We start from the raw sequence: 15,162 nt of genomic DNA, 5'->3' as shown, positions 1-15,162 counted from the left end.
AGAAAAATTAAAACATGTCACATAAAATGACCAATATTTTAACATAAAATTATGATTTCTGCCACGTGGAAGGACACCAATCAATCACATAAAACGACAAAAAAATAAATCGAATTTTAATTAGACAAGCAAAATCAAATTAAACAACCAAAATTTTAAATTTTAAATTCAATTACATGACCAACTTGAAAATTTTAAATCAAATTGAAATTAAAATCTAATTGACAAATCGAATTGAAATTAAGACCCAATCGATTAATCGAATTGAAATAAAAATCCAATTGACCAATCAAATTGAATTTATAACTCAATCGACCAATCAAATTAAAATTAAAGTTTAATCGACCAATCAATACTCAAATTAAAATACAATCGACCAATCAAATTAAAATTTGAGCTTAATCATCCAATCAAAATCGAAAATTAAAATCAATTAACCCATCAAATTAAAATTTTAATTTAATCCAACTAAAATTAAAAATTAAAAATTAATTTACCCAAACCATTGGAAATCTTAATTTTATTGATCAATCAAAATAAAAAATTAATCACCAATCAAACTTTATTTTAAAACCAATCAATAATAAAGAGAGTTTGAATTAATCATTAATCACCCATCAATGTGCCATGGGTTGAGAAGCATGGGACTATTCCCCCTTTTCCTTTTTTCCATTTAAACTCAAATAGAAAGAGAAAGTCTCTCTTTAGTTCTGTTGAAGAAGAAACAAACAAAAATAAAGAATAAAAAAATAAAAAGAAAGAATCAATAAAAATTTAAAAAAGAATATAAAAAGAAAAAGAAAAATTAGAAACATAGAAAATATTATAAAAGGGGAGAGCCTTCTTTTTGGCAATCATTCTCTAAGAAATGGAAAGAAGCATAAGAAGAGAGGAAGAAGAAGAAAGAAAAAAATAGCAACTTACATTTTTTTCTCCTCCATAGCAGCCTCGTACAGGCTTCTTCACTTCTTTTACTACACAACAGTCACATACATGCTTCTTCACTCATTATTCTCCCTTAGTAGTAGCTCTCTTCCTCATCTCCAAAAACCTTATCTTCCACATGTTTTATAGCACCTCACTCAATCCCTTTTTACCTTTGAGTTTCAGCCTTTAAACAACCTTCATTTTCAGCCATCACAACAGTCTCAAACTACCTCATTTCAGTCATCAAACAACCTTCATTTTCATCCATTACAATAGTCCCAGATCACCTTCATTTCAGTCATTAAACAACCTCTATTTCAGCCGTTAAACTAGTCTCAAACCACCCCCATTTCAGTTTTTAAAACAATCCCAAACTACATCTGTTTTGGCTATTAACCCAATCACAAAACCAACTTCATTTTAGCCACTAACCCAGCCACCAAAAACGTTTCATTTCATTACAACAGCCCCACAATACCCATCTCTTTCATCATATCAGTCCCCTCCATCTTCTTCTTTGTAACATTCTCTTGACTCTCCTCACACAACCCAACAATCATAACCCTCTCTCTTGGCTTCTTTATTCAACTTTATCAACACCACAACACGCATGTATGTCTTCTTTCTTTATCTATGTTCAACCGTGTATACCACTCTCACAAGCTCTTGAGTAAACTTGGGATAACACAACAATCATATTGTCCTAGAGGTAAGTCTAGTTTCCTTATTCAATCTTCTTATTTTTAATTTCTTTTAATTTTTATTTTTAACTCATTTTTTTCTTTCTCCTCATGTTTTTATTTTTTTTATCATCATTAGTTCATTGTTAGTGTTTTTCAATATTTTTGAGCCGCAATTATCATCTAACTTATGATAAAAGGAATCTTATTATTATTTATTTGTTTGTTCATAATTTTATAATTTAGAAACTTGTAATTTTATAATTTGTCATGTTTCTAATTTGAAAATTTTTATGTGATATCAATTTTTCCTATGTAGAAGGTTCATGTGTATTTGGCAATTTTTTTTGTTCGGAATGTTTATATATCTTATCAATCTGACAATCTTTTTTATCGATTTGTATTTTAGTCGTAAGTTTCATTTAGTAAACCCAATGTAAATTAATGGTGATTGGATCCTAGTTTGACTTTAGTTTTTGTATATTGACCATAGGATATTTTTTAATCGTAGTAGAGACCAGTTATCTTGATCGAGCAAGTTCGGTGCCTAACACCTTCCATTTCTCTTACTCGTGGACCAATCCGATCCATTTTGGAGTTATTTATGGTTCATATACCTAAACTAAGTGGCGACTTCCAATTCCCTAAAAATCTCCTATTTACCAATCAGACTCTTTTTCACTATTTAGTAAAAAGGGATTGAGGTGATTTCAATCGATCCGACCCAATTGGTAAAAAAATACTGATCATTGTAAATAAATTAAACTAGTTGACCCAATTGGCAAATGGATCTAACCGGCCAATACTAAATCGATTGGACCAATTGGATTTTAGGTTCAAAGATTCGACCTAATTCGTACCAAGAATATTTGATCTTATGGTCAAATGACCAAAGGTTCAATCTGGACTAAGGGTAGACCCATGATTAACCTTTATCACCTTTGTGGTCATTATAAGCCTATAGTGCATTTAGACTCGATAATTGCCACCAAACTTGGACTAATTTATATTAAAATTTTAATCATGTGATTAAGAGTTAGACCTTCAGAATCAATGGTTAATCATATTTCATTCCAATCAGATAATAATTGCTCTTAGATGTTCTAAATCACCATCTGTGCCACTTTGAGTCTGTTAAAAGAGTTATCTTGCCAGAATACCATCATCAAGTCTAAGTAGTCAACCTTTACCACAAGAAGAAACAATTACCATGGAAGAAGCAACATTATGTCAAATTTTGAAATCCTTTCAAGCACATATTATTGCTTATATTTAAACACAAATTGAGGTCTTGAAGATTAAAAAGAAAAAAGATAAGTTTTTAAATGTCAGGCTGTGTTTGACTTCGTCGAAGACCAAGAAAATGATCAATTACTCGTCAACCCAATCTTAGCCCATCGAATAACTCATGTTGAAACTTCCTTGAAGAATATCAAATATCCAAATGATCTTGTTATTGGATTATGGGCAATGACGTTATTTCCTTCGGTCAGTCTGTCAAATAAATTCACAACGTCAAATATGGATAAGTTTGATGAGATTGAATGCCCTATGACTCACTTGAAAGTATATGTTGGCATCATGCAATCTCATGGTTTGAACGAGGAGCAGATGACTCAACTTTTTCAAAAAACTCTCACAAGACCTGCCTTACATTGACTCACGTTACTAGGTTCATCTCGTATAAAAACATGGCACGAATTGATAAATGATTTTATTGGTCAATATTCATTCAACACAAATATTAAACTCACAAGAAGAGATTTAGAAACGACTAAATAAAAGTCTAGGAAAACCTTTACTGAATTCATTGTTCGATGGAGAACTAAAGTCGTTCAATTGTGGGACCGACCTCAAGAGAATGAACAACTTAAGATCATCATCAGGAATCTCACTCTAAATTATGCCAAGTATGTGATGCCTTAGTACCTTCCCACTTTACAATCTCTTCTTGAGGTTGGAAATCAAGTCGAAGATGCCTACTCTTTGGATCTCTTTAATAACTCGTCTGAGTTAAAACTTAAAATTTTCAAACCTAATGTCAATTCCTTATAAGTGACTAATACCTCTTTTGTACTATCTCCTCAAGTCGCACAACCCTCATAAGCCAAACCTAGGAAATAATTCTCCAAATTTAAAATGTCCATTAATATCATATTTTAAAATTTGATAAAAAAAAGGAATTGCTAACACCATTGCAACTTAAGCCTTTGTCTAATCCTCTCCCTCCAAACTTAGATAATGAAAAATTCTATGAATTCCATCAGATGCTTAGTCATGTTTTTGATAGGTGTATTACTCTACATCATGTTATTTAAAACCTTATTGAGAAAGAAAAAGTCACCATACTCGTTCCTATCCTGTCCAATGTTAAAACTAATCATTTGCCTACCTTTCAAAATTAACCTTCACCTACTTTGAACCTAATATCATTTTTCAAGTTTGAAATAGTTAATTCAATTTCCTTTATTCACTCGATTGATCTTATAGTTTATCCTCATTATACCAGAATGAGTCCATCTACCCTGAGACAATGACGAAATTGGAAGACAAAGAGACTATTGAAGCAATGAGTTACTCAACATTGGACAAGTTCAAATCATAACATGAAAAGGTAATGAAAGTAGATGAGCTCAAGTCATGCATCGTGAAAATACCCAAAGTGGCATAGACCCCAAGATTATGTCTGATCTTCCCACTTCGTAGTTAAACGCCCTCCGAGTTTCCTTTTAGTTTCAGTTCAGTTAGTCACTTCGGTTATGTTAAGTTTTTTTTTTATTTCGAGTTTTAATCGAGTTTGTTAGTTTATGTTTTTAATTCCAATAAAATAAATAAGTCTTATGATTATCATGCGTGTAATAACGATTTGAGTATAATATCTAATATGAAGAATGATTTGGAATTTACTAATTAAACTTAATAAATATTGGAATTAAAAAGGACATTCAAGAAGTGCACATTAGTACTACATTATCCTCAGAGGAACATGAAACAATGATAAACTTATTCAAGAAGTTTAGCAGTGTTCTCGCATGGTCCTATGAGAATATGTCAGTTATAAGCACCATGTTGCCTTTCATTAGGATATATTACACCAAAATAGATCAAGACATAAAAGTCAAAGATTATTGGTCAATGAAAATGCAGTTGAAACCATCGACAAAGTTGTTAAGACCCACAAAAAATGTATCCATTATTTTTTTTTCACTCGAGGGAAAAGAGTTCTCATTCACAAAAGAATAAAGGAATTTCTCTAAGTTTTGGAAAAATTAAACAATCAAATACAAGGAACTCAATCACACTCAATTTCGTAAAAGAAGACCAAAGATTATTCATTTTCAAAAGAAAACCTTACTCAACAGAGCAATCAAGACATCGAGTTCCTAACACCTTAACTAAATTAAATACTATTTCACCATAGGAGGCCTCCTTTGGTTGCTTAATTTTTATATCTTACCAATAAAAGATAACTTTTTTAACTTTTCACAACCTCTAAAAAATCAATAGCCTTATATTTTTAAACTATGCCAACCAACCTTGGTAGGATAGTATTTATGAACTACATTTTGAACTGGCCCTAAAGAAGAAAAGAAATATTTGGGGTACGTAGACAACCTGTGAAGTTACTTCAGTCCTGGTCACACAAAAAATAAAAATATATATTCTCTTAAAGAAAGTGTCACCTAAAAGGAAAATCTCTTATTGAAATATTAAAAAAAATGTCAAACTAAGGGGCATTAAAAAAAAAGATAATCAAAATAATTGACAGAAAATAGAGAATATCGAACTAGGGGCATTTTGGAAAGTTGAGTCTTATACCTTTTCTTTCTAAACCTTATCCTAAGCCCACCTATTAAATCCTCATAAATGCTAATTAATTTTCTTAAGGTGTAAGGAATCAAAAGGTTGTCGAATTGGATATTCGAGATCATAAAAAAGAAAGAGAAGTCCTATAAGTTAAAAACCTGAAAGGGTGACTTAGGCAAAAGTTAGGGCATAATCATAAAATGGGGTGTCTACAGTCGGTCGTGTTCTTGGAGGGGATGTGACATCATCTTACTTTAGGGAATCTCTCTCAAGAGATTGATTGATTCACTAACTCAAAAAACCAACAAGAAATTTCTAATATTGTCAATGAATTTGTAAAACTTCTCAAAATAGAAATCAAAAAGCACAATTAAGATTATTTAGGAAAAATGGTACCAAACAATTGAAGATGATTCATTTTTTCTCAAATCGATTAATGTATCTGAGATGTTTAGATGTTGTTTTAGATCAAAACCAAGAAACCATTTCAGAGAAGACTGGTTTTATTTCAGATCATGATATGAATTTCCTTCAAGAAGTTGAGGATGACGAAAGATCATAACCTAAGCCATAGATTTTTCCCCAAACCATGGATCATATAGAATTTGGATTGGATGGAACCTTAATTGGAACATATCAAATCTGGAGCATAGTGTGACTATTTCAGATTGGTGGCGGTTTGATATAGATCAAGTATCGACTTGATCCATTGTCAACCCTTCCTAAGAGATTGAAGTAGACTGATTTTGTGAAGAAATGTCAAGGATTTTTTTTGTTATGGGTTGAAGGTGGGGAAGTTTAGGTCATTTATTTTTATTAGTATCTGAGATAAGACCAATGTCAAGGGGGTTTTCCCACAGTTTGAAAACACATAGAACCATATCAAATATTCACCAAACCATAAAGGGGGTGTATCTAAATCATCACTCTAAAAATTATCCAACTCTTGCATTCAGATAGAAAGAGAATCTTAAAGTGAGCCAAAACCAAACAATCCAAAGTCCCAACCACTTATAATCTGCCAACTCAGCCTCCTCATTCTCCCCATCTTATCCTCCCTCTTCACTTCTACACCTCTCTTCCTCACACCTCAAATCAAAATCTAAATACAATCTCCTCAACTTCTTCTCTGCAACTCCCCTTTACCCTACACTCACCTCTTATCCTACACCCAACAGAGAAGAAGATCAATAAGAAAAAAAGCAAAAAAAAAATGTCACTCACAATTCCCACCACCTTCTCCAAACCTCTCTCCAACCCAAAATTAAATTCCAAATTCACCCCAAAATCACGCTCACAGATTCTTTGCTGCGCCAGCCCAACAGCCAATCAACAAAAGCAAGAATCTTCCTCTACATCGCCACTCCAGGCATTCTCTGCTGCACTTGCACTCTCATCCATCCTCTTATCGGCCCCACTACCTGCATCAGCTGATATCGCTGGGCTTACACCATGCAAGGAATCAAAACAATTCGCTAAACGCGAAAAACAACAACTGAAGAAGTTAGAATCATCTTTGAAGCTGTACGCTTCAGATTCAGCGCCAGCGTTGGCTATCAAAGCTACTATGGAGAAAACAAAGCGTAGGTTTGACAATTATGGGAAACAAGGACTTCTTTGTGGAACAGATGGTTTACCACATTTGATCGTGAGTGGGGACCAGAGGCATTGGGGAGAGTTTATTACACCAGGGATTTTGTTCCTGTACATCGCGGGGTGGATAGGGTGGGTGGGTCGGAGCTACTTGATTGCAATCAGGGATGATAAGAAACCAACCCAAAAAGAGATCATCATTGATGTACCATTGGCTTCGGGGCTGCTGTTTAGAGGCTTCATCTGGCCTGTTGCAGCCTACAGAGAGTTGGTGAATGGAGATCTTGTTGTCGATGATGCTGACGTCACCGTTGTGTAAAGAAGGAACTAATCAGGTTTGGCTTAATTTAGTTTTTATTTATTTATTATTATTATTAGATAATTCTATTGCCACACCTCATCATTTGTAAATTACCAGCACACATCTTCAGGTGGTGTTAGAAAAACTTGGTGCGTCAAAGAAGCTCTCTATTATTGTTTAAAATTTACCAAAACGGTAGAAAAATTATAAAATTTTCGTTTCAGGATAATGGTCATTATAGCTATGAAAATGATAATTTACTGTTTTCGAAAATTAATTTATTTACTTTTAATTAATTTTTTCAATAAATGGTTAAAACAATTCTACTTTATAATTTTTTTTTCCAACTCTTAGTATTGAAAGGAAATGGTCACTCTTTAGTTTTTATTTAATAATTAAATTTATTTCCTTTGCATGTTACATGCCCAAATGAAAAGGGTCCCTAATAGTATGTACCAAGGTTTCAATTGGTTCCATTTAATTGTGATTGAAATGAAAATGAAATTTGAAATAATAGAACGGTTTTAGATTCTTTTTATTGAAATCGATTATAGTCAAGTCTCTTAGAATCGAACCAATAGAGAACTAAATCCGACGGGAACCTATAGAAATCGAGACTTGAGATTATCTAAAGCAAAAGTTTTTAACAGCTCTTGTTTTGGTTCAATTGATTTGAGAACTTGAATTGAAATCCAAATTGAGAAAAATTAGCTATTCTAATTTTGATTCCTATATAATTAAAATCGAAACTGACACACTGACACCCCTAAAATGCATTGTGACAAAGTTCAGACTTCGGGAATAATATGGCAAGGTTGAGCTTAAGAAAAAGTCAGGAGATGAAACATGGAATAGATTAAAAAACAAAAAAAAAAGATTTTTTTAAGAATAAAAAATGTAGAGATACGTATTTATATATTTAAGATAAAATAATACTTAAAAAGTATTTAAAAAAATAGTCGATGATTTTTTTTCTTCAAATAATTATCAATTAACTTATAATTAATTGTATTTCTTTTTTAAATAATGATTTTTTTATAAAAAAAGTTGGTGATTTTTTTGAAGATTTTTGTTTTTGTTTCGGTAGCCTAGGGATTATCCCCACCTTTAGCGAGACTAATCTCCATGGGGCCACATGCACCATCCCAACCTATAACGTGTTATGACATTTAAGTAGTCACATTTGTGTGATGGGGCATATAAAAACTCGAAATCATGACTTGGAAAGCACACCCAGTCGCTTCTTACCATCTCAGTTGACCCCTTGTGGGTGTTGAGGTTAGAAACTGTTTCTCACAAATATTTTTTTGAGAATGATTTTTCTAAGAACATTTATTTATTATTATACATCATATATTTTTCCTCGACGGCCTTTATTTCTCTCTCTTCCCAGGGCCTCTCTTTCCTTTCTTTCTCTATCTTTTCTTATTGTAGTAGTACTATAATTGAAGTTTGTATTAGGGGCGCAATTTGCTTCGGTTTGAGGCCAAATCGAATTTGAACCAAACCAACCCGAATTGAGCTAAAGTTGGTTTGGTTCTCTGGGTTGCCAATATCTTAAACACCTAATTGAATCAACATATTTTTAATGAAAATAAATAAATATGAATATGAAATATCATATAATGAGACATTAATCTATCCATCAATAAAATAAAATCATTAATGTATCCATTAAAAAAAAAATCAATAATTTTTCCATCAATTAAAGAAAGTCATTAATCCATCCATCCAAAAAATGCCATTAAATTATATACATATATATATATATATATATATATATATATCCATAAAAATGCATATAGTTTATTAAATTGATTAGTAATATTTATTTATAATTTTATTGGTATAAGGATTCGGTTCTCAGTTTGGTTCAGTTCTATACAAGACATGAACCAATAACAAAACCGAATTGGTCGATTATCTACTTTGTTAAACCGGAATCGAACCGAAGTTCATTATAAATCGAACCAAATCAATCCAAAGCTCTCGATTTTGGTTCGGTTCTCTGTTTGAACTGGACCAAGTTGCACCCCTAGTTTGTATTACAATAATGCTGGAATGACATTGGGTTTACTACGATTTTTACATTTCTGACGTGGAGGTGCACGCATAACCATAATTGTGTTTACTCGACTCTTTGTATTATGTTAGAAGTTCTCTTTCTAAAAATCTTCCACATGATAGGACACATTCTGATCTGACCCGAAACCCGAATGCATGTTTTTATTTATTTAATTTTTATATGAATTGGTTTGGTTGCAGATGAAATTACGAGGAAAATGCGTAAGGAGAGCTTCAATAGGGACTATTTGTTGAAGAGTGAATGGATGGGGGAAAACTCTTGTATTTGTATTTGTATTTTTAAATGTACTTATATGTTTGCATTTCAACTTTTCTCTTAGACCTAATTGTTCAAAAAGGGTTGTGGTATTACCTCATCAAGTCTAATAACTATACCTTAAACCTATGATATTATGACCACAAACCCTCTTATTATAAAATACACCCATAAGTAGAATTAATTTTTTTTAAAGGCTATTTTATAACCACAAGACCATTTACTCTAGTTTGGGTAATTTTGAAGAGTCTCTTAGGTTATATCTTTAAAATGATGACATACGATTTTGACTTTCGTCTTTCATAAAGATAATAATGTAAAATGATTAAAATGCCCTTGCCTTTAACCTTTAAAAAACCGTATCTTTACCCAAAACATGTTGTTTTCAACTTCAAAGGAAGAATTTTGTACTTTCATCTTCAATCAAAGAATTATTTCTCGTCCAACTGGCCGACAAATTAACTTCAAGAATAAGTTAAGGTGTTGGGGGGGAAGATGAGTGTAGGTAAAAAGATTACGCCACCCTCATACTCAAATCTCAATGAAGATCTCCTTCTATTTCAACAAAAAATCTAAATTATGGGAGAGTATTTTAGATAAAGGCCTCCAACAGTCAAGTTAATAAAATTATGAAGGACTGAGTTATAGACTGAGTCAAGAAATCCATTACCTGAGTCATGAATGAGAGTCCATCTTTCTCTGACAACCTTCCTAGTGAAGATTTACTGAATCTTTCCTTAAATTCATTTTTTTTTCATTAGGAAACCTCATAATCTTATCACTTCTTTTTTATGTGTTAAATTGAGACATTTCTTAATCTTGATCACGTACTAATTTGATATGAGAACATAACTGTAGTTAGCATCCCAAAATATCATAGGAGATCTTCAGTTAGGATCGTCATGGATTCTCAAACTATTTTCATGCTTTCACCTTAGCGTAAGAACCACTTGGTTGCACTCGCCCAATTATTCCACCCTAACCACATGTCACATTGGTTGAGTCCTTGTTGGGACTTAGAGGAATTACAACATAGGGGTCTCAATTTAAACCACTCATCCCCTGATTTAGATCTTTAGAACAAATAGTGTAGAAAGTGTAAGTTTCATTTACGAAACCTCTTCTCTATGTGGGTATATTGAGGAGTTTAGGAGTCACCACCACTCATAGATTTAATGTGTAAATGTCACCTAAAACTCAACTTTAAAAAATAAATTTGTGTGTAAAAAGTGACTCTAAACTAACCCTAATCGAGAGATTTGGGTAAGGATGTTCGGTTGAAAGATGGATAAGGTGTTAGGCACCCCATCCTACCCACTAAGTTTGTAATGTCAAAAAAAATATATATATATTGACCAAGTTAACTAAGGTTGACTCAAGTTAAGTCAACTCTAGTCAACCAATTTTGATTAAGTCAAATTGATCAAAGTCCACCTTTTAAAAGAATTAGAATTTTTTATAATAATATACAGATATTTAAAATACCTAAATATTATTTGATAATATCTAATATTGTGTTAGCTGATTTTTTGTTGTAGTTTCATATTCTACAAAAAAAAAAAAAGTAAGAAGGAAAAAGAAAAGAAAAGAAAGAAGGAAGAGAAAGGAAGAAAGAAAAGGAAAAAAAAGAGAAATAAGAAGGTAGGCCCTTTTAATTTTTTTGATAGCCTTAGGAACATTTTAAGAAAAGAATTTCTAAATTTTATAGTTTAAAACATAATTTATTTTATATTTATGATTTAGTAGTTTTAAAAATAAAAATTAGTTTGTAATTATTCTTAATAGCTTGCACACATTTTATCAATATTTATAGTACTATTTTTATGAGTTTAAAGTATATTAATAATTGTTACTTTCTAAAAAAGAATTTATTACATGCTTGTAGTTACTTTATACGTGTTTTATACGTATTTATACATGTTAAAAATAAAATACAACAACTATGAAAGTTATTATTTTTATATAATATTTACAATATGTATATTAGATTGAATGCTCAAAATATTTGTTACTTTATTCGTATTTTGTACTTATCAAAAAGAAAAATATAACAACTATATAAGTTATTATTTTTACATATAATTCATATATTTTGTTTATATTTTATAAACATGCATGATTTTGAATAAATTAAACTAGTGGACAATTTATTTTAATCGTTTTGATGATGGATTTTCAAGAAATGTTTCTAATTAAAAAGTTGAGTAAAAAAAGTAATTTTTTAAAATAAAATATGAGAACGAGTTCTCAATTGATTGTCGTGTTTTTAAAATACCCAGTTAGTGAGATGCTTCGACGTATGTCGTATAAGACACGAAAGAGAAAAAATATGAGGTGATGCTTTAGTCATAGATTGTGTAAGACACGAATAAGAGAAATGCTTCGACTAATGATCGTGTAAGACACGAAATAAAGAAAAAGAAAAGAGAGATGAAACTGTACATTTATGAGTGGACTGGGTATTTAAAACACGTGTATGTTTTACTTTCAATATGTTTTGAAAAGAAAATAAATACCTATATGTAGTATTTTAGTAATTTATTAAAGAGATTGTGAAAACCTATAAAGAATAACGTGTTGTGACATTTCTGGAATGATATGTTATTTTAGGATAACAGTTGCGTTGTTTGAGTTCTTATGTATTATGGGATGTATAAGAATATAACATCACAATAGGAATTCGAAAATTTTCTTTTTATCTTTAATAAAGAAGAAGATGTAAATAATTGTATGATTGATAAAGATTATCGAGGATCACATGCATGCCAGATTGACATAAATGAAAATGACTAGTTAATGATCATTAATAGTCTAAAGTAGTCAAGAAAGAATGACCTATTTGATTTGACCTGTTTCTTAAGGTCAAGGTCAACGACCAAATTAAGTCAGAAAATAGTTACCTAAATTTTCACTGTCATGGCTTTGTAGATGATCAGTCCAACCTTCCAGGAGTGAAGCATAGGTATTACTAATGAGTTTTGAACTAGAGTTGGGATTAAGTTTTTTGTTGTCATTTTCTTATATAGGTATGAACACGGTATTATGTTGTTACTTTTTAATGTACATGTTAAGTGTACTGATGTTTGATGATACATATCTATTTTGTTGTGCAATGATCAGGTATGATATATAGTAATTTATTTGTCGTTTATGCTTATATATTGACTATCATGATATGGATTTTATATCATACCTCTGGATTCAACTTGGGAATCATGGGGATTCGGGTTGAGTTTTTGGGACGTGACAACGTGGTATCAGAGCGTAGCATTAGGTACGTATGGGACATAAGCACGCTTAGTCTTAGGAGTTTAAAAACAAAACCTTTCACATCAAACATTAAGATTAGTAGTACTGTAAAGAAAAAATGAGAAGTTGTGAAGGTTTACAACAACTTTTTTATTTAGGATTAACGGGGCGGGTATGATTAAAATCTTTTAGAAAATGGCATGTGAACAAACTAAATATATCGAAAAAAGTTTGCACTTCGTTGGTATATAGTATCACCTCTGCAACATATAACCTTATCTTTTTGTCTTGCTTAGAATACTACGAGAGGACGGAGAAGCCAAGATATAAGCCAATCATCTGGCCAGAATGCAAATGATAGTCTGAACCAAATACTTGGGGTAATTGCAGCTCTGGTAGAAAGCCAAGCAAAATTGGTTGAGGAGGTGGCAAAGCTTAGGGCGAAGCAAAATTACCAGCATGCTCAAGATGCAACACCATCATCACCTTATGTGCCAGGGCCTCCAATTTACCCATATCCACAACCACCTATGGCGGGAGCGCCTGTACCTCAAATGTATAACCAACCAAGAATGCTCCTTCAGAGCTACAACATACTTCATCTGCCACAATAAAAGGGATCAATTGACCCGACTATAGCCGAGGAGTGGTTAATGAGAACAAATGAACTCCTAATACCTATGCAATGTTTTGATGCACAAAAGGTCATATTAGCATCATTTAAGCTAAAAGGAGAAGCAAGTCAATGGTGGAGAATGATACGAGACTTATAAGAAGGTACACCACTTACTTGGACTCGATTTCAAGAAATCTTTATGGAGAAATATGTTCCAAAGAGTGCCAAGGATAGGAAACGTATGTAATTTACGAGTCTCATACAGGATAACGAGTCGATGTCAGGGTACCGAGTTAATTTCACCCAACTGGCAAGATATGCATTAGACTTGATATCCATTGAGGTGATAAAAGCAAAAAAGGTTCTTTGAGGGACTTAAACCATTCCTCAAGAGCAAAGTTGTAGGATTTGACGTAACCACATATGCAAATGTGGTAAATAGAACCCTGGTGATAGAAAAAGAAGATGAGCATATACAACTAACTCGGGGATTGATAAGTTGTCCGATGAGTGGGTCATTCCAGGACAGAACAAATTTGACAAAGAGGTCAATAATATTCAAACTAGTTACTTCAAGAAATTTTGGGGGATTTAGACCATAAGGTCAGTAAATGTGAAGACAACCAATATCAATTCAGAGTTAATAGACAAGAAGGCCATCAAGACCTCAGTTCAGGCCATCAACGGGAAGAACTCCAACACTGCAAACATACCGACCACTAACACAGTCACAAGGTCAGTTATTGTGTTATGGATGCGGTGAAACAGGACACATGAGGAGGAATTGCCCAAAGTTAGGACAATCAGTAGGGGGATCATCATCTGCTTCCCAGAGGCCACAAGGTCGAGTTTATGCTTTGACCCATGAGGAATATCAGCCATCTCATGAAGTTATGAAAGGTAACCTGATTTTATCTAATATACAAGTGCACGTATTAATTGATACAAGTTCTTCCAATTCATTTGTTGCTATTAGACTTGCTAGTATGTTAGAACTAGATGTCGAACACACAGGAAAATTTTTATCTCTTTCAACACTTTTAGGAGACAATACAATTCTTAAGTCTATATGTAAAAACTATGTAATACGATTAGTTGATCAAGCATTGTCAACTGACTTGATATTTCTAGAACTCAATAATTTCGATGTAATACTAAGTATAGACTGGTTAATTAAAAACCACGCCCACGTTGACTGTTATTCTAAAATAGTCTTGTTCAAAATACCTGATAAGCCAATAGTAAAATTTATGGGTTTCAAGAACCGGGTTAAAAAATATTTGAAGAGTAATCTAAACAATTTAACAACGGAGGAGAAAGCAATACCAGAGTTGGTAGAGATACCAATGCTTAGAGATTGCAAAAGTGTGTTTCTAGAAGAATTGTCAGGTTTGCCACCAATTAGAGTAATGGAATTCTTTATTGATCTTATTCCAGGTATAGCTCCGATATCGATCACTCCGTATCAGATGGCACCAGCAAAAATGAGAGAGCTGAAATCTCAAATTGATGAGTTGACTCACCTAGGATTCGTTAGACCGAGCTTTTTACCTTGGGGAGCTCTGGTTTTATACGTGAAAAAGAAAGATGGATCCTTTCATTTGTGTATTGATTATCGACGACTAAACCAAGTTACCATCAAGAACAA

General features: G+C 32.3%; 1 protein-coding gene across 1 annotated transcript; it reads left to right on the top strand.

Annotated features, from left to right (window-relative positions):
• Positions 1-6,501: 6,501 nt before the first annotated feature.
• Positions 6,502-9,712, top strand: PSAF (photosystem I subunit F). Its single transcript, XM_086440739.1, has 2 exons — positions 6,502-7,342; positions 9,574-9,712. The coding sequence occupies exon 1, from the start codon at positions 6,628-6,630 to the stop codon at positions 7,324-7,326; it is 699 nt and encodes a 232-aa protein (XP_086296865.1). The 5' UTR covers positions 6,502-6,627; the 3' UTR covers positions 7,327-7,342; positions 9,574-9,712.
• Positions 9,713-15,162: the final 5,450 nt, after the last annotated feature.

This window comes from Akebia trifoliata, chromosome 1, assembly GCF_017979445.1.
Source record: "Akebia trifoliata isolate Shusen 1 chromosome 1, ASM1797944v1, whole genome shotgun sequence".
Lineage (NCBI taxonomy): Eukaryota > Viridiplantae > Streptophyta > Magnoliopsida > Ranunculales > Lardizabalaceae > Akebia > Akebia trifoliata.
The sequence above is the reverse complement of the archived record's forward strand: the minus strand, read 5'-3'. Positions and strand labels throughout refer to the sequence as shown.

Coding starts and splice junctions, on each gene's coding strand:
- PSAF (XM_086440739.1), top strand. CDS start 6,628: ATGTCACTCACAATTCCCACCACCTTCTCCAAACCTCTCTCCAACCCA.